Here is a 22,638-nt window from a genome sequence, read left to right on the forward strand (position 1 = left end):
TGAAAGATGAAATATGCCAATAAATACGACCAAATCAAGCTCCAACAGCCCTGAAGGACTCATATCATTCTTTCATACTGCTTTACTTTGAGCAGACATGTCCGGCTCTCCCAGAATTACACTGTTTTTGCTATTACAGTATTGTGATATGACAATTTTATTCAACCATTCCCTTAATTTTTAATTCTAATACATTCTGATGTGCTTTCTACAGAGATTTATGAGTTTTATCATTTAATACTGTTATTTTTTTACTTCCATGCTAGTGACTTACTTGCCTCCATTATTATAATGCTGTGAGCACTTTGCTTATGCTTTTAATAAGTACTGTAAGTTTTACAATGTTCAATTACCACCCATCTAATTGACTGATCTTGCCAAGACTTCATTACTTTTATCAATCACAGGATTTCTTTAGCTCTTCAGTAATTGCTAGGTGATTGTTAAGATACAGAATTTCAGCAACTTTACTTAGATATTGTAAAAATATTTAATGTCATGGTTTTGTATGGGGGTTTTGCAGAGTTACCCGTTTCCAAGGTTTTCAATAAGTGTTTTTTGCCTCTTTCCATTTAAGCTTCTGTAAATTATTACAATACATACCAGTGATTCACAGAAACTTGAATGGAATAATAAAAACACTAAGGAAAGTTCAACCTTACAAAGATTTAGCGTAAATTTCCAACTTTAGTGTATTCTCTTAAATGTTCACTTTGCAAAGAATCCTTCTAGACTCTCCTCAAAATATATCTAGATTAACAGAGAACAGGAATGAGGAAAAAATTAAATGGAAACTTTCTACAGTAGAAAATGTAAGACACGACTTTCTGTCATCATTTAAGCAGCTTCCAGCTGCATTGATATAGTCATGTTCTTACTGATCATAAAAATAAAGAGAAAATAAACTTAAGATGATTAATAAAGTTGAGACTGACAAAGCCTATAACAAACTACAGTACATTCTACGACTGTTCTTGCCTGTTCACAGTAATGATTACCTTTGGTTCTCTATTTCTGTTCTCAGTTTTTTACCAATGTGAATTACTTTGAAACATTAATCACTTCAAGATTACATTTCCTAGTGCTACAGTACTTTTAGCATTCCACTTGCCTTGTGCTTACTATTGTTGGAAAGTATACTAAAAATATGAAAATATAAAGTTCCAGAGCATCATGAATATTATTATTAGTACTGTATTATAATCAATACATGAAACCTGTTCATATGGAACAAGCCCAGAGGGGCCATTGACCTGAAATTCAAGCTTCGAAAGAATATGGTGTCCATCAGAAGACGTAAGACAAAGTAAAGGGAAATACAGAAAGAAGAGATACCACTTATCAAAAAAGAAAAAAAATTAATTAATAAGTAGACAAACAGATAAAATGTACCAAAATGCAAAGGAATAGTATTAGGGTAGTAATGCATTGCACTTTTGCTTGAACTTCTGAAGTTTCAGTTGCACAACATCCTCTGGGGAGGCTGTTCCACAGACCAACAGTGTGAGGAATAAAGGACCTCTGGAACTGAGAAGTTCGACAGCAAGGTTCAACAGTGAGGCACATTTACTGCATACTGATGCTGCTGTTCAGCGAATCTGGTTGCTCTCAGCAGATAAAGGGGATCAGGGGATCAGGGATCAATTGTGAATTGTGAATGTGAAAGAGACCAACTGTCGATGGTCCAAGTCATAACTACTGCTTTTAGGAAGCAGATACCTACCACCATGAACCACTCTATCTAAAAGAGATAAATCTCTGGAAGTAGCAGACATCCACACTGGAGAACAGTATTCCAGTAAAGAAAGTACAAATGACCTACAACATGCTGCATTGATTTTATCACCGCTATAAATATATGAAGCCTTATGTACAATACCTAACTTTCATGCCGCATTGGCTGAAACTTTTCATTAGCTGTTTCTCAAAAGTTAGATGAGTCAAAAGTTACACCTAAAATAGTTAAAGCTTCAGACTCATTCAGCAAAGTTCCATCCACCTGAAGGGGAGGATGGGGTGGGAAATTGGTACGAGACCTGCTAATCAATTGTGTTTTCGTTTTACTGGAGTTCAGCCTCATACCCCACTAACTACACCATTCCCTGATTCAGTCCATGTTCTGATTGAGGCTGAGGGCAGCTTCATTTCTCAAAAGTGGAGACTTTGCTACACCCAGCAGTGTTGCATCATTGCATACTGGACAATCTTGTTTTCCAGGCCAACAACCATATCACTTGTATGCACTAACAATACCAGTGGACCAAGAACACTGCGTTAAGGAACTCCAGACACAACAGGTCTTGGTTCACTAAAGATCCCGTCCACAGCAACTCGCTGCTGCCTACCTGTAAGGAAATCTTGAAGTAAACCTAAAACATATCCACCCACTCCAAGATTCTGAAGTTATAAATAAGTGCCTTGTGATTTACTAAATCAAAAGCAGCACTAAAATCTATTTGAATTACTCTGCACTCAAAACCCTTATCAAGGTTCTCTTGCAAATGGCATGTCAAGTCTAAAACAGCATCGCAGGTACTTAACAGTTTCCTGTATGCACACTGACTATCAGCTAACAATTCTTTAGATTCCACATACTTATATACCACTTTTTGGAACAGGCACTAAGCTTGCGTTCATCCACAAAGATACCATGTCAACATAAAAATCTATAGAATCTAGTAATCTTGGAAGACAACATATTAGAAACTTTTTTAAAAAACAAAGAGAAGAAACCATCAGAATCTTCTCCACCCCAGCTATTAAGATTATCCAGAATTTTGTTAATATCCCTGGAGCAAAATGCAAACTTTGTAAGAACAGGTTCAGGGTGACAAGTATCAGGGAGAGGGACATCCTCAGCTGAATGCTTAGCTTCAAAAGCTCAAAGAAGCAGTTCAGCCTTTTCCCCAGGGCCAGTAACCAGCTTACCATCATCTGTTAGTAGTGGTAGTATGGAAGACGACCCTGACTCAAAGATAAGTAATGCCAATTTGTTCCACCACAGATGAGACTGAATAATTCCTTCAACAAAAATGGTGTAATTTTCATTTGGACGATTTTGTCTCCACGTGCTGAATTTGGTCTGTTGGTCATGACAGGCTCATCTACATGTTTCATCAAACCATGGCTGGTTGTTTGTCCTAAATTTGATGACCTTTCTAAGGACATACTGTATCTTATTAAAATAGCCATCAGCATTTCACTTAACTTCTTGGGATCAGGATCTAATATAGCAACTGAAATATTAAATGCCTGACAATTTTCAATATTGCGATCCCAATTGGCACTAGATTTTTCCAATCGTGGAATTAGGAACATACTGATTGACAGACATGTCAATCTCTATGGCACAATGATCAGAATCCCAATATATTCACAGACCTTGGACTTGACAACAGCTGGAACATCTGTGAATATGAGGTCTAATCTATTACCAGAAATGTGAGTGGGTTCCTCAATTAGCTGGACAAAATCAGAGGATACACAGAACTCAAGAAAAGACCGGCCATGTTGATCTGTGGAATTTGAATTTAGCCACTCACTGTGCTTTTGCATTACAGGCTCCACAAATAACAAATGACGCTTTTGAATCCTGTGACTGAGCCATACTAATCCTTATATACAAAACTGTCAATATTTGGATTGCAGTACAGTAGACAGCAAATACATAAACATTGTAGAACTTAAAAACAAAGAACTTCATGGCAACTACACTCCAAATTTTTCTGACAATAAATAGATCATCCAGACTTAGTGTATACAGCCATACCTTGCGCATGTGGGATGTTACGACGATAAATAAAATCAGGGCCATCAAGCCCTGGGATTAAAAATAAAACTCAACCTTTGACTTGTTACTACTTACAAGAGTCTCAGATAAAAACAAATCGTAGTTACGGGCACAACTCTGGAGATCAAGAAAATCTGACCTTAAGCCCCAAATATTTATGGAAAGTACTTTGCAATTTTTCTTACTGTAATGAATAACAGGCCAAGGGTTCAGCTCAATGTCTCCCAAAAGAATTAAAATTAACAACATAAAATCAGAATCAAAACTAACAATCAGATTCATAACAATAGTAACATTGTGAAAATCAACAGAACAATAAACAACAATACCATAACAACAGTATTTACATTATTCAAACTAATTACACTGAGCATTTACATTATTTAAACAAATTACACTGCGAGCATAAATAAACGTCACAATACATCATTGAAAAAAACGCCAGAAGCAACTGGTCGACAAGGTGGAGCCAGCACACCTTGTATAGTAAGACAAAAGAAATCCTCCAGGTTCGCCACAAAAATGGGGGGAGGACATTCAGGATGGATTTAGAAATAAAACACTCAGAATGAAAAGATTAGGTAAAGATGGAGGCACTTTCCTGATAACCCACTAAGCAACTTGCTTTCTCATCAGCCTGTCCTCCACACTTTTTGTAAAAACAGGAAAGTGAACAAAAAAGATAATAAATACCTGATTGTACCCTCAAGGGAATTCAAGCCCAAGACCATGGAAGGCCACAGTAAAGAGTCCCTTCTACCCACTGGTTTGATTTCAGAGTGTCTTTCTCCTAAAAGAGTTACCCGTCAAGGATAGTCTCTTCACCCTAAGAATAACAGGATATCCGTTGAAAGCTTTTGGAAAATCTAGCACTGGAAGAGTTAATCAGAATATAAGTAAACAGAAGATAAGATATGTAACTAGAAGGGTGGGTAAGAGCACTACAATAGCAAAATACAAAAAATTACAATAAAATTTGAAATTATAGATGAATAAGATTGCTGGAGACGAAAATGAACTGGTAGAAAAGTTTTGAAAACCTAAATTTAATAACTGTTTCCCATCACCCCAGATAAATTACAGAGGACAGAAGAAATATATTACACAATGGAAGTTGTGTCATATATCTGTGTATCTTGAGATAATATTTGCGAGTACAGTACAAACATAAACCATTAATACAGTTCTTATGGTATACATAGGGTGTCGAAATATTCACTACACAAGCAATAGTAGTAGTATATAAAAACAAAAGGTTTAGAGTGATACTGGAGGAAATTCAAAAAGAAATACACATAGCAAGGCTCCTGGAAGCTGTTGTACTCTACTGTATATGGAAAAACTAGTACAAACAGGAAGACCAAAGGAATTTGTCTTAAAATCTGCAGAAAAGAGAAAATGGAGAAGAGAGTACATATTAAATATCAACTTCAGCAAAGCAAAGAAGAAAAAAAGCAAGAGAAAGTGGATCTTGGCTTGTATAAAAAATAATAGAACTGGAGGCAAAGCTCAGGACTGCAGTTTAAATCAAGTATAGAACTTGCAATGTAAGGAATGTTAACAGTGAAGTGACAGGAAAATGAGGCTTATGATTTAAGTACAGGTCTAAGGGGAAGCAGCACATTCCTCTTACCTTCATACAAGAATGTGAAACAGGTACTAGAAGGGCTGGAAGAAAAATAGTGATTGTCTGAACAAAGTGGAGACACTCTTGCATTTCTGTTAGTTGTGAGTTGTATAGTACTGTATACAGTATAGATATAATTACTAAATGGCTAAAGGATTCACAACTGCAATGCATCTGGTAGATTACTTTACAAATGAAGTAGTTGAGAGGTGTAGTGTTCTGAGTGCAAAATAAACTTCAGATAAACACTGAGGTGGTTTGGCTTTATGATAAAGTAAGAGGAACAGGAAACTGGAAAAGTGATAAACAAAGAAGCACACCAACAGGAAGTCACCCAGTGAAAAGGACCAGAAGACCATGAAAGTGTATAAGTGAAGAGTTGGAAAACATGGAAAGTCAATACAAAGTGCACAAAATATATGCGAGCAGAGAACTCATTGCCCAACTAACCACATACAGAAAAATCTGACATAATAGCAATGATCATGGGCATTTACAATAATGATATTTGATTTCTATGCAAAAATTCATGGGAGCAAAATTACTGTAACATGAAAGAAACAAAATAAGGTATATAGGTATTAATAAGATGGATCATACAAGTATCAAATTAGATACTGTACTCCATAAACTTATATTTCTTAGTTTCTGATAGAAAATGATCAACATAATCTTTGTCATCAATAATGAAAAGCATTCACCCTAAGAAGAGGAATTAAGTTACCTGGTCTGTAAGGTTCAATAAGAACATCAGCATTGGCACACATTCTCTTGACAATATTTATCCCTTCACGTTTCTTGAGGTCTAAAACCACTGAGCGTTTTCCACGTCCTGAACGATCAATATGGGGGCCTGAGGGCTGTAAAAATAGACAACAATTAATGGGCAAAAATATACATATATTGTGAGACTGAAAAATAGATTTCCTTTAAGTAACTTACCAAGTAATTACATAGCTAACGTTTCTAATTCGCACAGCAACTTTTTAAAAATTCGGGGTAGCACTTCTACTCTTTTGTGTAGGTGATAGGCCCCAGCCCACTATCGGAGAACACAAGAAACAATTGGCAGGTAGAATCAGTTTGTTTCTGCCAGCTCTGGTGCTTGCATCGGCGCCATTTGCAGCAACTTTTTTGGTTTATTCAGTTGTCTTTGCAAATTTTGGTGAAGTACAATTATTTTGTTTTGGTACCCAACATGCTTTTGTCAGTTTATTAGCTATTTTGGATAAGTTCCCTAGTTTTTTGCAGAATTATGTCAGATTCTAGCACTTCTAGTTTTTGCTACTGTAGCGAAGGGTTTAAAACTAGGTTAACAAAATCCACTTATGATCCTCATTCGATCTGCAGTAAATGTAGGAGGCAAGAATGTAGCAAGGAAAAAACTTGTAATGAATGTTCTTCATGGAATGAGAAACAATGGAAAGTGCTTAAATCTCACTTAGATAAATTAGAGAGGGATAGGAAGAGGAAAGCGGGTTCTAGAGCCGAGAGATGGTCACTTAGCCTAGAAACTACTCCTAAACCTAGTTTAGAAGCTAGTCCTGCTCTTCCTTCTACTCCTATTCTTGCTGTTTGTCCTACTACTAACCCTCCTACTATTCATCCACCTACTCCCGTGCCTGGTTCCCTTCCTTCTGACCCTAATACCATTGCTAGTCTCGAATCTAGGTTCGATAAGAAGATTAACCTTGAAGTGAGTACAGTGGCCAAATTGGGAGCGGTTATGAACAAAGTGTTCCCAAAAATGATGAGTGACAGTGTAGTGCAAGTGGAGGAGGTGGCTATCCGTCCCGCCAGTTCTCCTAAACGAAGGTCCGTGTCCTGCTCCCTTGAACCTGGGAGAAGGCATACCAGAAGTCCAAGGGAGGCAGGTGGGGTTTACACAAGGGTAGTCACGCCCTCAGCCGTGCCTGATGCACGATCCCAGGTGGTGGCAGACAGCCATTGCAAAGATGTCTCTTTACAGGTGCATTAGTTGTCTTCAAGTTCTGACGATTCCGGCACAGACAGGAGACACCACAAACGATGCCTAGATTATTCACAACTGCTTAAGCGCCCTTCAGATGATGTTGGTCGCCGCTCAGATCCACTTCCTATTAAGCGGTATAAGAAGGCCAGTATCAGCCAAGAGCCTTCTTGTAATTACGCTGTGGACCGTTCTGTCCCTGCCTCAGTCAAGCAACCACTTTCATCTACATGGAACAGTCCAGAGGCCTTCCCACCTGAGTGCCCAACCACTAAGCGACCTCACCTGGCTCCCAAGCGCCTAGTGTCCACTCACAGGCCCAACATCAGCAACCAAACATCTGGCTCATCATCCTGAGTGCCCGGTGCCAGTTCCTGAGCTCACGGCTCTAATTCCCAAGTGCAGGCACCAGCTCCAGAGCGCCTGGCACCAACTCTTCAGTACCCAACAGAGCACCAAGCGCCCTCTCCTCTTCAGTCTCCTCAGAGACCATGGTCTCTTGTCGCGTTCACCTTTAGATCAAGACAAGACATCACTGGCTCCTATTAAGCTGCAGTTAGCAGAAATCATGAGCTTGTTGAAGAAGGTTCCCTCCGTTCCCAAGACTTCTCATGATGATATCCTGTCCCCAGTCTCCTCAGAAGAGGAAGAGGTCAATCAAGAACCTGCTCCTCCTTCTTCTTATGCAGCTCTACTACAGTATCTTTTGGTGAATTTTCCCACCTTTTTTCCCCCAGTTGCCCCGGTCTTGCCTGCCTCGACCTTCTGATGAGGAATCAACCGGATGACAGGACTAGACTCCCCAAGATGGTATTTATTCATCCTCCAAGAAGTCTCTCAAGGAGATGGGAGATTGGCTTTCGGCTAAAAGGGAGCAAGGAAAAGCATCATTCACCTTCCCCCCCCCACAACCCCTCTCACTTAATTTGTAGGAGGTATTTATCTCAAGCCACCGGGGGAGCTCCTTCTTTGGGAGTCGCGGCCTCCTCCCGAGGGGACTTCTCTGGCCTCATCGACTCTTCTTGACGTTCTGCATTCTCGTCAGCGAAGATAATGTTTTCTTCGGCTGAACTAGACCACCTTTCAAGGGTCTTTTGAAGGTTTTTGAAGTTCTTAGCTTTCTTGACTGGACAGAGGGAACACTGGCTAAGAAAACAGAGGACTTCCAGGATTTATCGGGAGACGTCACCTCGGACTGGCTGGGAATCTTGTCCTGTGCAGACAAGGCCATTAGAGATGGCTCTCTAGAGCTTTCTGCTCTATTTACCTTAGGAGTGCTAAAGAAGAGAGAGCTCTGGTGCTCCTTTACTAACTAAGGGAGTCACACAGACGCAGAAATCGGCCCCTTTATTTTCACCTCTGGACCAACATCACCTCTTCCCTCAGGACACAGTTAAGGAAATTGTGACTAACCTGCAAAAGAAATCAACGCAAGATTTGTTGGCCCAGTCCTCCAAGTTTCCCAAGGATTCGCCTGCCTTTGCACCCAAGACAGCCTCTCCCTTCCAGCAGCAGCCCTTTCATGGATGTAGGCCCAGATCTCAGTTCCCGACCTGCTCCAATGTCCAATTCACGGCCAGGTCCATTAAGAAGGGCTCAGCCAAGACATTGCCCAAAGAGTGAGAAGGAATCCTTCATGCACCGGTAGTAACTAGACTCCTAGAGTTTTGGGAAAAGTGGCTGACCAGAGGAGCAGAGCTGTGGATCATCAAGGTTCTGAAGGAGGGCTATGCCATCCCATTCCTGGAGAGCCCCCCATTAGTCACTTCTCCCATCACATTGTTGGTTTACTTGAGAGGCTCAGAGAGACATTCGGCCCCTTTTGGAGGAAGTTTCCTCCCTCATCCAAAAGAGGCCCATAGAGGAAGTCGAGAACACCAACACAGACGACAACCATCTCTTTGCGGCCCCAAAAACATCAGAGGGCTGGCAACCAGTTCTCAATGTAAGCACCCTCAATCATTTTGTCTGGAAGACAAAATTCAAGACGGAGAAGAACCATTCACCACAGCGACTGGATGATAACCTTAGATATGCAGGACACATACTTCCACATTCCGATCCATCCAGACTTCAGGAAATATCTAAGGTTCGTCTTTCAGGACAAAGTATATCAGTTTAGGGCCCTTTGCTTCGGCCTTTCGACGGCCCCTCAAGCGTTCACTCGAGTCATCGCTCCGCTCTCAAAATGGCTCCACTTAATGGGGATCAATGTCAGTGTGTATCTGGACGACTGGCTGTTTTGTTCCCCGACAAAGGAAAATTGCATGAAGGACTTACAGAAGATTCTTCTTCTTACCAAGGAACTGGGCTTTCTTGTCAATCTCCAGAAGTCTCAGTTAACCTCGTTGCAAGAAATCCTCTATTTAGGGATGGCTCTCAACTCTGACTTTTCAGGCTTTTCCATCTCCCAAGATGGTCCACAGTGTTCTAGCCCTTTTGTGTTGCTCGACTCAACAGTAGATGAGCCTATTGGGGACTCTGGCATCCATAGAGATGTTTGTCAAACTAGGAAGACTGCACATGAAAGTTCCCCAATTCTTTCTAAAGGCCAACTGGGACAGGAACACACGGCCGGACCCTTGCATGTTTCTGGTCACCCCGGAGATCAAATCGGACCTGCAATGGTGGTTGTCCAAAGAAAGACTGTCAGAAGGGAAGTCCCTTCAACTTCTGAGCCCCAACCTAGACTTTTATTCAGACATCTTGGACATAGGCTGTGGAGCCCTACTGGGGAATCAGGAAGTATCCAGTATGTGGACCCCAGAGCAACAAAGTCTACATATAAATGTCAGAGAACTGAAAGCAGATCATCTAGGCCTTCAGTGTTTTCGACCACAGTCTGCAACAAGACATTGGTAGTGCATGTTGACAATACCACAGCCTTAGCATATATCCGGAAGCACAGCAGCACTCATTCCTTTTCTCTCTGCCAGGCAGCAAGAGATCTACTCCTGTGGGCAGACCAAAATCAAGTGACTCTGATTCACCTGGTTTATCCAGGGGAAATTAAATGTTTTGGCAGACGACATGAATTTTTGTAAGAAGTAGGTCCTTCCCACCGAATGGACCTTGGATCTCCTGGTCTGTCTGGATCTTTAGAAACTGTGGGGCAAGCCAACGTTAGACCTGTTTGCCACCTCCAAGAACCATCACCTTCCTCTCTTTTGCTCTCCATCCCCCAGATCCTCTTGCATGGGCAATAGGCCATGCTGCAAGACTGGTCCAATCTGGATCTGTACGCCTTTCCTCCAAAGGTTGTCTGCTCTTGCCCTGACAGGATTCAGACTGTCTGCAAGCTTGTCCAGCGAAAGGGTTTTCAAGGAGCTGCAGAGACTGTTACCCGATGCAGGCGAAAATCTTCTAGCCTTGTCTACCAGGCCAAGTTGGCAGTTTTCCATCGATGGTGCCTCAACCACAATGTCTCTTCTTCTGACACATCTGTAACGCAGATTGCTGATTTCCTCCTACACCTACGGAATTCGAGGATTTTGTCTTCCTCCACCATTGAAGGGTATTAAGCTATGCTTAGCTCAGTTTTTAAACACAGAGGCCTGGATCTTTTGTCAAACTCGGATATTAACGACCTGATCAGGTCTTTTGATACGTCAAAACAGAGGAAGGACACTATGGTCTCCTGGAACCCGGATGTACAGTAAACCCCCTGTATTCACGTTCTCACGATTTGCGGACTGAACAATTCCTGGATTTCTCTATATACACGTTATTTTCTGGAAAATTTGCCCTTTCATGGTATTTTTCACTGAGAAATATTCACTAATTACTGTATTTTCATATTTCCATGACCAAATGCACTTCTTGTGGTAAAACTACAGTGATACCCCGAACTTGCACGACTCGAGTTGCACGAATTCACAGACACACAAACTTTTCATCGGAACCTAACTAATTGTCATACACAAGTTTTTCACAGACACATGAACACTTGCAAATGCTGAGACACCCTCCAAAAGTGTTTATGTTTAATTTTTTATGTAATTTTCAAGCTTTTATGTTTAAATTAAATAACATTAAATAATAAAAGTAATAATTTCTCTCCTTCTCTCCCCCTCTCTCTTTTACTGAGATGAGAGAACTTTTATGGTACATGTATATGTTTATTTGTTTTTTACTTAATAATAAGTACTAATTTTCAAATATTAATATTAATAATAATAATAATAATAATAATAATAATAATAATTTATTATTATTATTATTATTATTTAAATTAGCACTTATTATTAGGTAAAAAACAAATAAACATATACATGTAATAAAAATCTCATCTCATCTCAAGAAGAAGAGAGAGAGAAGAGAGAGAGAGAGAGAGAGAGAGAGAGAGAGAGAGAGAGAGAGAGAGAGAAATTATTACTTTTATTATTGAATGTTAATTTCATAAAAGCTTGAAAACTTATAAATTACATAAAAAATTAAACAAACACTTTTGCAGGGTTTCTCAGCATTCGCGAATGTTCGCGTGTCTGCAAAAAACTCGTGTATGACAGTTAGGTTCCAATGAAAAGTTTGCATGTCTGTGAATTCACGCAACTCGAACCATGCAAGTTCAGGGTATTATGGTAGTTTTATCACAAAAAGTGCATTTGGTCATGAAAATAATGCAACTGTAATTACAAAATTCATGTTATTTTAAACAAACAAATATCTTCCCCTCATCTTTTGTAAGAAGTTCAAAGACAAAGCTGTCAGATATGTTGATTTAAGATGACAAGAAAGGGGAGTGTTGCTGATCAGCGAGTCAACGATTCCTTACCTAATTCTCTCTCTCTCTCTCTGTGTCCGTAACAATTCATAAAAAATTTCACTCTCTTAAGTAAGGACAACTGTTATCTCTCTCTCTCTCTCTCTCTCTCTCTCTCTCTCTTGTAGTTCCTCATTGGGCGAGTGGGTTCCGTTCTCAGCTAGAACTCTGCTGGCCGCAAGTTCGAATCTCCAACCGGCCAATGAAGCATAAGAGGAATTTACTTCTGGTGACAGAAATTCATTTCTCACTATAATGTGGTTCGGATTCCACAATAAGCTGTAGGTCCCGTTGCTAGGTAACCAATTGGTTCTTAGCCACGTAAAATAAATCTAATCCTTCGGGCTAGCCCTAGGAGAGCTATTAATCAGCTCAGTAGTCTGGTTAAACTAAGATATACTTAACTTTTAACTCTCTCTCTCTCTCTCTCTCTCTCTCTCTCTCTCTCTCTCTCTCTAGTAGTTAGCGCAACCTACATATTACTGTTTCTGTTTAAGTCTTTAACTGTACAGTAGATAATATTAAATTGGTCTAATTTTACCTGTACCATCTATAAACTGTAAATGTGCCTTTCTAAAACATAGAGACATAGAGCATTTCAGAACAAAGAGAAAAACACAGAATAAAGAAGTTTTTACAAACGAGGTTGAGAAGACTTCTAAAAATAGATCGGTGGAATGGGGAGAGAGAAAAATAGGATACTAATCTTCACTCTCTCTTCTAATTTTATATCAACCATTTATTTCCTTTTTTAAGGGTAACGTATTAAGCTAACTTTTAAATGAAATTGCAGAAACTTTCATTTCATTTAAAAGTTAGTTTAATACTAAATTTCCATCTTTTGATATCTAACATAAGAATAATTTCTCTCTCTCTCTCTCTCACTCATGTTATTCCCTCCGTCTCCGAAGTAACTCATAAATAATTTAACTTGATATTTCAAGTAAGGACAGCCTCTCTCTCTCTCTCTCTCTTTCTCTCTCTCTCTCTCTCTCTCTCTCTCTCTCTCTCTCTCTCTCTCTCTCTCTCTCTCTCTCTCTCTCTCTCTCAGTTCCTCATTGGACGAGTGGGTTCTGTTCTCAGCTAGCACTCTGCTAGCCGCGAGTTCAAATCTCCGACCGGCCAATGAAGAATAAGAGGAATTTATTCCTGGTGATAGAAATTCATTTCTCACTATAATGTGGTTCAGATTCCAAAATAATCTGTAGATCCCGTTGCTAGGTAACCAATTGGTTCTTAGCCACGTAAGATAAATTTAATCTTCGAGCCACCCCTAGGAGAGCTGTTAATCAGTTCAGTGGTCTGGTTAAACTAAGGTATACTTAACTTTTTCTCTCTCTCTCTCTCTCGTGTGTTATTCTCTGTCTCCGTAATAATTGATAAATAATTTCACTCTCTTAAGTAAGGACAACCCTTATTTCTCTCTCTCTCTCTCTCTCTCTCTCTCTCTCTCTCTCTCTCTCTCTCTCTCTCTCTCTCTCTCTCTCTTTCATAGTTAGTGCTCACACATTTTTACAACTTATCATTTCTCTGTCTGTCTTTACCTGTACAGTCGATAGTTTAAATCGATCTAATTTTACCTGTACCGTCTACAAAGTGTAAATGCGCTTGTGTAGCAAATATGTTCTAAAACATAGAGACATATAATAACTAAGAGTTGTATTAGTCCCAATAAAAAACACTGTTTGTTCATGAAAAAGCATTTCAGAACAAAGAGAAAGATGCAGAATAAAGAGGTTATTAAAAAGAGGTTGGGAAGACTTCTAAAAATAGATCGGTCGGAAGGGGAGAGAGGGAAAAATTCCCTTCCAACTCTATTTTTATGCAAACCATTTATTTCTTTTTTTAAGGGCACTGTATTAAGTTAACTTTTAAATGAAATTACAGTAACTTTAATTTCATTTAAAAGTTAGTTTAATAATTTGGGAGCATGATTAGGGTCATATTTAGTGTTTAAACTTTAGAAATAAGCATTTATTACCATTTTTATAGACCATGCCAAACTTACGCGAAAATTCACCTTGCGCAAGGGGTTCTGGAACCTAACCTCGTGTAAGTTCAGGGTATGATTGTATTAAAATACCCAGGTATAAGCATTTTTAGAGGGTTTTTTTGTGTTTGAACTATCAAAATAGGCAGTTCTAAGTGTCTTTAGAGGGGTTTTAAATATTTGCAGATTTTAGCTATTCGCAGGGGGTGTGGTACACATCCCCCGCAAATACTGGGGGTTTACTGTAGTCTTATAGTGGCTGACAGGTCATGCTTCTGAAACCCTTTGTTCCCCTTCTCTTAAGAACTTCACTTGCAAGACACTCTTCCTCTTTGCCTTAGCTACTGCTATATGCATTAATAAAATTCAAGCGATCAATAAAAGGGTAGGTTTTTCCCAAAGAGATGCGGTTTCCTCCTTTGCCCTAGGTTCTTTGGCCAAGAGCAAGGACCCATCCAAGCCCTGGCCTCATTCTTTTACCATTAAGAATTCAATGGAGATACTTGGCTCTGAGGAGGAAGAGAGAGTACTCTGTCAAGTCAGAGCTCTGAGGTACTATCCGAGTAAGACAGAAAAAATCCAAGGTCCATCCAGTAACCTCTGGCGTTCAGTTAAGAACCCCTCTCGTCCTCTGTCTAAGAACGCCTTGTCGTTCTTCCTGAGGGACTTGATTTCAGAGGCACATTCACGGATCCATGAAATGTTGCCAACTTTTAAAGTGAGAGCTCATGACGTCAGAGCAGCATCTACATCTTGGCTTTCAGGCACAATATGTCCCTAACTTGCATTCTTCAGTCAATCTACTGGAAGTGCAGGTCTGTTTTCGCATCTCACTATTTGAAGGAGGTAGAAACAATGTTTGATAATTGCAGTACCTTGGGGCTATTATCGGTGGCTGGCATAGTATTGGGTGAGGAATCATAGGAAGCACTCTTTTTCTCCTACTATCCTTTCGTCTTGGCATAGGGTTTACGAGTTTTGGGGAGTCTGTGGGTACAGTGTACCTGGAATACCCACCAGTCTTAGTGGATGGGTTGCTGTGATTTCAGAGTAGGTGACAGCGTTGTCTGGTTGTTTTTAAATTTGGTACTACACCCAGGACAAGGGCACTTTGTATGCTTTACTAGCATACAAAGCAGAGGCGACCCACGGCTCAACAGCCACACCACTACAGGTTAAGATGAGCACCAACCAGAGGTAGTATTCAACTGCAGTAGCTCTCTTACCAGGTAAGGAAACAACAAGAATTGTATCAATGCTGGAAAATTTTTCTATTTCAAAGTCATTACCATGCTTTAATGTTTTGGAGCAGAATATGTCCCTGTATCCCACCTCCATTTAATGTGGGATTCAGCTATGTAATTACTTGGTAAGTTACTTATATGAAAATGGCATATAAGTACAGTATATATGAAAATGGCATTTTTGTGATAAAATGATGTATCATTATACTTACAAAACACTGTAAAGCTTTTATCTCTTTAAAATGACGCGTCCGAGATATAAATTTTCAAACTTTGTTTGGGCTGACCCTGAGTGGCAGGGGCCAACCCCACGGATGCGGTGGGGTAAGCGTGGCAGAGAGACATGTACCCATAAGCCCAGGTCAGTTTCATTCTCGGTATACTGGTGGTGAAAACCTGAGATAACGTCTCCCCTGCGGGAGGCGCTACGTTACAGTGTTTGGTAAGTATAATGAAACATAGTATATCCATAGAAATGTCATTTTCATTACAATGACTTACAAAACACTGTAAACAAACTCCACATTTAAGGTGGAAGGGCCGGGGATGAGATACCGGTTATTGAAAGGTTACACACACACACACACAAAAAAAAAGAAAAGACAAACAGCCATGGGTATCTTAAGGATCCATACCAACAAAAGGGCAGAGTCACCTTACACACAGTAGATGGGCAGGGTGCACTGCTGGTTGAAGCTCATTACCTGCAGGGCCTTGGGGCGTAGCACTGCTAGCCACTCTGCACCATAACAGCCCAAGCAGTCAGAAATACACACGCTGACTGAGACAAGAGAGTGACTTCCTTTGCTCTTGCCCTGAGCAATTGGAAGTAACCAGACTGAAAAACAGGTCTCACCTTTAACCTAAAAATAGTTAAATATCCCCCTTCCCTATACCTCGGCAGCTCAACTAGAATGGGAGGGTACTCCCGAGTGAACCTTCAGGCTTTGACTTCCCAGTAACTCATAACCATAAACCACAGGGAAGATAAGGGAACCTACCCTAGTGTGTTCCCAAACCAAGCCTGCTACCGATACGGGACCCCTAACGCCAAACGGGTCTGTCGCAACTTCAACCTCCCTAGGGTAGTGAGGCGCAAACACCGACTTCAACCTCAGAAGGTGCTCTGTGTGATCTCACGAAAGTGACTTATTATGTGTGAGGCCACTGAAGTTGTAGCCCAGCGCGCCGTGAATGTGAGACTTGACTAGCGTCTTGCGTCCTCTTACGTTGATGTGCCTGTGCGCCTCTAAGATGAGTTCCTTAGAAAGCCAGGAGCATTCTTGGATAAAGGTCTGGTTGGATCTTTCATGAACACCACAGGTTAGAGGAACGTCCTCTGATGCTGGCCGTTCTGGCCAAGTAAGTTTATTATTAGCTCTAACGAGGCACAAAGAAGCCTCAATTCTTGAGGGCCAGCCACTTGGAGAGGTTCTGAATGTTAAGGACGGAGCCGCGGGTTGGAAGGAGACTGGTTCTTATTTAGAAAATTCAAAGGTGGCGAGCGAACAAACAGCACTACCTTGTGAAAAACCCCACTTCCTTGTCAATGAAATACATGTTTCATAACCATCTTTGCCGTTGCTAAAGTAACTAGAAAAAGGGATTTCTTAGTAAAGGGTCCTCTAAAGAGAAAAGACCCAGCTAAAGGTTCCCCAGCCACCTTGGAGACATTAACCACCTCAAAACTACATCTAAATTCCAGGCAAGGGAGCAGGTTTGGGGCCTTGGCTGTGTCCAAGGACTTGAGGAGGTCTGACAGAGTCTCAGGTTATTTGATAGGTCTAACCCCTATGGTGAAGGCGGAGGACAGCATGGCTCTGTGGCCCTTGATGGTTGATGGCATCAATTTTCTTGAATCCCTCAAGTAAATGAAAAAATGCGGCAAATTGAAGGTTATAGGCGTCGAAGAAAGAGGAGATACTATTTTTTCTACCAGTTCCTGAAGACTGTCCATGGATTAAGGTATAATTTGCTCGAGTCCCTTCTGCACCACCGCAATAGCCTCTGCAACCTTTCTTGAAAAACCTCGCTCTGACAGGAGCTTCCTGACAGATCCCAAGAAGCCTGTCAAACAGGAAGATGGACAATCCCTAATTGGAACTTCATTAGGAAATTGGGGTTGTCTGAGAAGCGACTTCTTTTGAGGGAGAAGCCTCGGGAAGTCTATCAGGGAGATCTAGCAGGTCGGGAACCACTCCTTCCTTGGCAGAAACGGAGACAGCGAGGATCCAGCTCACGACATGCTGATGGAATTTCACTTTGTTTATCACCTGCCTGATGAGCCCACTTGCAGAAAAGGGGAGAGGGGAAGGCATAGCAAACAGGTTCATCAGTCTAGGAGCATGGCGTCCACCAAGTGAGTCAGTGGGTCTGGAACTGGTAAGGCAGCAGAACACTGGGAAGCGATGGTTCTTGGAGGTAGCGAAAGAGATGTATGGGAGTGCCCACAGATTCCACAGATCTGCAGGCACACTTGTGGGTGCGGGTCCACTCCCGTGGGGCTCTGGTTCAGCCCGGCTGAGTTAGTCCGCCAGGGCGTTCAGTTTTCCACTGCACAAACCGAGAACAGGGCCGCCACTGTTGCTGTCCGCCCACAGAAGAAGGTCCCTGCGGCTTTGGGCAGGCGAGAAGGAATGGGTACCTCCCACTGTTTCCGGATGTAGGCTAGAGCTGTCGAGGTTGTCGGGCGTGAACAGCTACTGCTTGGCCTGAAGACGTGGTCGAAAATTCCTGGGCGGTGAATGGCCAACAGTTCGCTGTTTGATGATGTGGAGCTTCTTCTGTTCGTCGACCAAACTCACAGCGTCCTGAGGTTTGGCTAGACTGCTCCCCCAACCAACATTGGGCCAGCGTCTGAAAACATCTGCAGGGATGGATTTGTCTTGGGAGGGGAGATCCAGACCCTCCGAGAAAGCCTTTCGGCGACCTCCACCAGAAGATGCCCTTGGCGTCGTGGGGAATGTTGAAGACCGTGGAGTCCGTTTGGTCCACCTTCTGTCCCAAGAGTCCCTGAGGAGAAAGAAAACTAGCAAAGGGTCTCATGTGCAGGCGGCCCCTAACCTAGAATTGCTCCGCTGACGACAGAGTTCCAGGAGAGCCATCCACTGACCAGGTGAACAACTGTCAGGAGAAGAAACTTCTCCCCACATCTGAGAGCAGGAGAAGCCTTTTGGGAGACAGAAAAACCCGCGAAAAGAAGCTAGACTGTCAGAGTCATCCCCAATAAAAAGAATCCTCTGTGAGAACTAAGCAACTTTTCCACGTGTTTATCAGAATCCAAGTCCCGAGCTAACCTTAGGGGTTCTGCAGTCCTCATGCAGCGATCCTTGATGATGAACGGGTAGCCAGTCGTCTACCAAGTACAAGGAATCCGAGCTTTCCTCCAGGTGGAGCCAATGACCTGCTCCGGGGCGGGAGTCACACTTATGTGAAAAAGTGATGAACACTTGCGGGGCTGTGGGCCAGGCAGAGCAGAGGGCCGAGGAACTGGCCAAACTCTGTCCTTGCCCAGAAAACAAAGCGAAGATACCTCCTGGAGTCACAGTGTACTGGAATGTAGAGTAGGCGTCTTCCATGTCGAGGTCACCACTCCAATCCCCCGAGCTAGTGCCTGAAGAACTGGCCCGGTTGTTTCCACATGGAGAACTTGGTTTTTCACTAATTACATATTAGAGAGCACTTACGTGAGGCAGCCTCCAACTGATGACTTGGGGACACAAACAGGCGGTTGTAGAAAACCTGGGGTTGACCGCGTCCTGCACTACGCCACGATGGCCGCTTTCTAGCAGAGACGGACTTCTGTCTCTAGGGCCGAAAAACTTGACTGGGCACTCTTGAGTATGCTGTCAAGGGGAAATGGGAGAGTGGAGAGGAGGTTGGGCGACGGCGGGTGGGTAGCCTAGCTGAACACTTGCACCACCCACTGATCTGCACCTCTGTCTCCATTCCTCCCAAAAAGAGGCTGAGTCTGGCCCCCACCGGCGCATGGAGGACAGGGATCCTACTTACTGGTATGACGACCTTGTGGCTTTGAGGAGAACTTGTGACCCCTGGAGTTGTAGCGGGACCTTGAGTAAGGTTTGGACCTGGAGTTACGAGCGGATGCCTGTTAAGAGGAGATACGCGTCTTGGGTCAAAGGAGCGGGAGCAGGCCTGGTCTGGTGGAAGACATAGACAGGGATGTCCATGGCGCGCCCTGCCCCATCCATGGCTGACAGGCGTCTTTCACTACTGCTTCTGGGAAGAGGCCCTCCCCTTTGTCAAAGGGTGCGAACATCAAAGCCGTTCTCTGCGAAGAAGTCACAGCGCCCAGACAAGAGCAGGCTGGGTTTCCCTCTTCTTCCAGGTGGCCATGAGCGAGAGGGAGGGCCAGCCTGCCGCATCATGGATAAGCTGGCGATATCGGTGCAGGACAGGAACCCGTGATTTTTCCAAGGCATTCTCACGAGATTAGCCTGCTCCACCTGTTTGAAAACAGCTCCCATTGACCAATCGATAAAGCTGACAATCTCTAGGGCTTGAAGGGTTCCTGGAAAAATATTCTATCTAGGGCGAAAAGAAAGGTCTTGGCTGCCTCTCGAATGAGAGAAATGTCTTGAAGAGGGGGTCTAAGGGCGAGAAGTCCCCTGTGCTGAAATTGCGGATCCCAGTGAGGAAGCTCTGTGCTGTAATAATTTTGCCTCCTTTTACCCCGACAGCTTTGAGAGGAGAGATGCGCAACCCGGCGACTTACCGAGGACCTCTTAGCTTCCAACCACGCCTCTACCTCTTTTAATGCTTTCTTGGAGGCGGTGGAGTACCAGCAGGAAGTGAAGTGGCAGGACCTTGTTTCCCAGGCATAGCAGTAGAAGTCGGAGAAGAAGAGGGGCTGTTGGCTGAAAAAATGTTCTTGAATGCGACTGCAGCGAAAGCTGAGTAGAGAAGCGTAATGTGAAGAAGGCCGATTCACCTGGAGCCTTCCTCTTCACCAGAAAGAATCCAGTTCCGTGCCCAGGCCGTCCAGGGAGTTGAGGAGGGACGACTTCTCTATCCTTGAGAATACAAGGACTTTGCGGACTTCTGCCCTGCAAGCTTCCCTCCCAGCAAGTAGACTCCTGGGAGGCCGAGGATGTAGCCAAAGCATGAACACTTACGTGTGCCAGGAGGAGAAATGGGGGCGACATGCTGGCGGAACTTCCTGGAGAGGCTAGGCCTCTTGACTGCACTAGGGGACCTGGGAGGCGTCACAGGAAATGTATCTTCTTGATGGATCCCCACGCTGAGCAGCCAGGTATAGGGCTGATTTATCTCTTTTCTTGAAGAGTTAGTAACTAGGCAGGGTGTCAAAGATGCACCTCTTTGGGGCCGAGAGAGGTCTGATCCACGCTGATGACAAGGAGAGGGGGATGAAAATAGAATATATGAAGGGCGAAGATGAACGCTACTATCTACGAGAGCTTAACGCGGGTAGTGCGCCCGACTGCGACCGCTGTGATGATTTCTGGGGACACCATCTCACTGATAGCGGTGGCGAAAGATGGCGTAGATGGATCTTTCGCATCTCCTGACTTTTTAGTCGCCAAGGCTACAGTCAAACTTACTACTTCATACCAGAGTTAAGGCTTTCTGCGCTTGGGGACGAGCCTGCTGAGCAGGCAACTTAATTTCTGACCTTTTAGCAGCGCCGGACTGTCTTCCTAACCTCAGAAAGGCGGCGGGACCGTTACCTTTGCTCCAAAAAGATTCAGAAAAACGAGCAGACTACGCCTGGCTTAGCGATGGCGTTCAACCACGTGTGTTATCACCAGCACGCACTGGCGTCTTACCGGCCTTCGCGCCGGACTTCACGGTGTGAACGCACCCAAACTTAAAAGACCGACTCCATGAAACCCGTTCATTTACTTGCTTCCATTTACAGTTTCGAAAAGAAACGAGGTACAGATTTATCAGTCTGGGGCTGGAGCTTGGCTTTAGGAAAACATACTGGGAAGCTGGTGAGAAGAAGAGGGAGAGGGGAAAGAGCAGCGGTAGAGGAGGGAGTGCAGGAGGGAGGAAGAGAACAGCCGGTGGGGAGGTGTATCAATACACTGAAGAAGATGATAGCCTAGCTTCCTTACAGCTACTTTCCTATCCCTAACTCCAACCAGCTTTATCTGGTGGGAACTGTATGTTTGCCAAAACTCCTGACTCCATTCAGCAACCACATTCACTGCATGTGTTCTCCTGGGAACACTCTTTCAGCCACATGCTGTACACAACGAATGCGTCGTATTTAAGTTTAACTAGTTTGGCTGGAGCACAAATTCCCTGCATAAACTCTGGATCGAAGCTTGAATCCAGCTTTGCCACCCTCCCGAAATCCCAGAGCTAGGCTATTAGATAAATAAACAGGCAATTGAGTACTTCTGGGGAGAGACACCACAACCAAGAGGTGCAAGCAGACAAAGGAACCCAAACAGTTTGCGCGAGGCAGGCGGTGGCGCTGATGCATTCCCAGCCTGCCCGAGAATGAAGCTGACCTGGGTTTATGGGTATGTCTCCTGCCGCTACCCCACCCGGCATCCGGTGAGTTGGAATCTTCCATAATTGTATCAGCGTTCAAACAAAGTTTGAAAATTTATATCTTGACGTCTCGATTTTAAAGAGATAAAAGCTTTTACAGTGTTTTGGTAAGTCATTATAATGAAACTTAATTTTATTAGGAAAATGTCATTTTTCTGAAGAGCAGCATTAATATCTACATGTAAACTAATGAATACTAAAATCTCTTTTTTTTTACAGGGGTAATATTAAGTAATACCTCTAAATTAGCAGAATATTGTACAGTAAACCCCCCGTATTCGCGTTCTCGTGATTCGCGGACTCACACATTCACGGGTTTCTCTGTGGAACATATCTAGCCATTATTCGCGGAAAATTTGCCCATTCGCGGTATTTTTCACTGAGAAATATTCACTAATTACTGTGTTTTCATATAATGTTCATGAATAAATGCACTTTTTGTGATAAAACTATTAAAATACTCGGGTATATGCATTTTTACAGGGTTTTTCTATGTTTAAACTATCAAAATGGGCAGTTCTAAGTGTTTTTAGAGGGGTTTTAAGTATTCATGGATTTTAGTTATTTATGGGGGTGTGGGATGCATCCCCATGAATATGGGGGTTCACTGTATATATATATGATAAAGCTGAACAAACATCAGGTATAAAACATTTAAAGCTTTGGCACAATTCAATATACTGCAGTCAAATTGCAGTACAGTAAACCCCCCG

At 42.7% G+C, this 22,638-nt stretch overlaps 1 protein-coding gene across 7 annotated transcripts in view; it reads right to left on the reverse strand.

Moving 5' to 3' along the window:
- The window catches only part of Amacr (Alpha-methylacyl-CoA racemase), a 164,167-nt gene that overhangs the window by 33,408 nt on the left and 108,121 nt on the right, over nucleotides 1–22,638 (reverse strand). For all 7 annotated transcript variants that reach the window (XM_067084444.1, XM_067084441.1, XM_067084443.1 and 4 more), the window contains one exon: nucleotides 6,142–6,277. In XM_067084444.1, the coding sequence (XP_066940545.1) occupies nucleotides 6,142–6,277 (136 nt within the window). The remainder of the gene's footprint in view (nucleotides 1–6,141; nucleotides 6,278–22,638) is intronic.

The sequence above is a fragment of the Macrobrachium rosenbergii genome, chromosome 41, assembly GCF_040412425.1.
Source record: "Macrobrachium rosenbergii isolate ZJJX-2024 chromosome 41, ASM4041242v1, whole genome shotgun sequence".
Lineage (NCBI taxonomy): Eukaryota > Metazoa > Arthropoda > Malacostraca > Decapoda > Palaemonidae > Macrobrachium > Macrobrachium rosenbergii.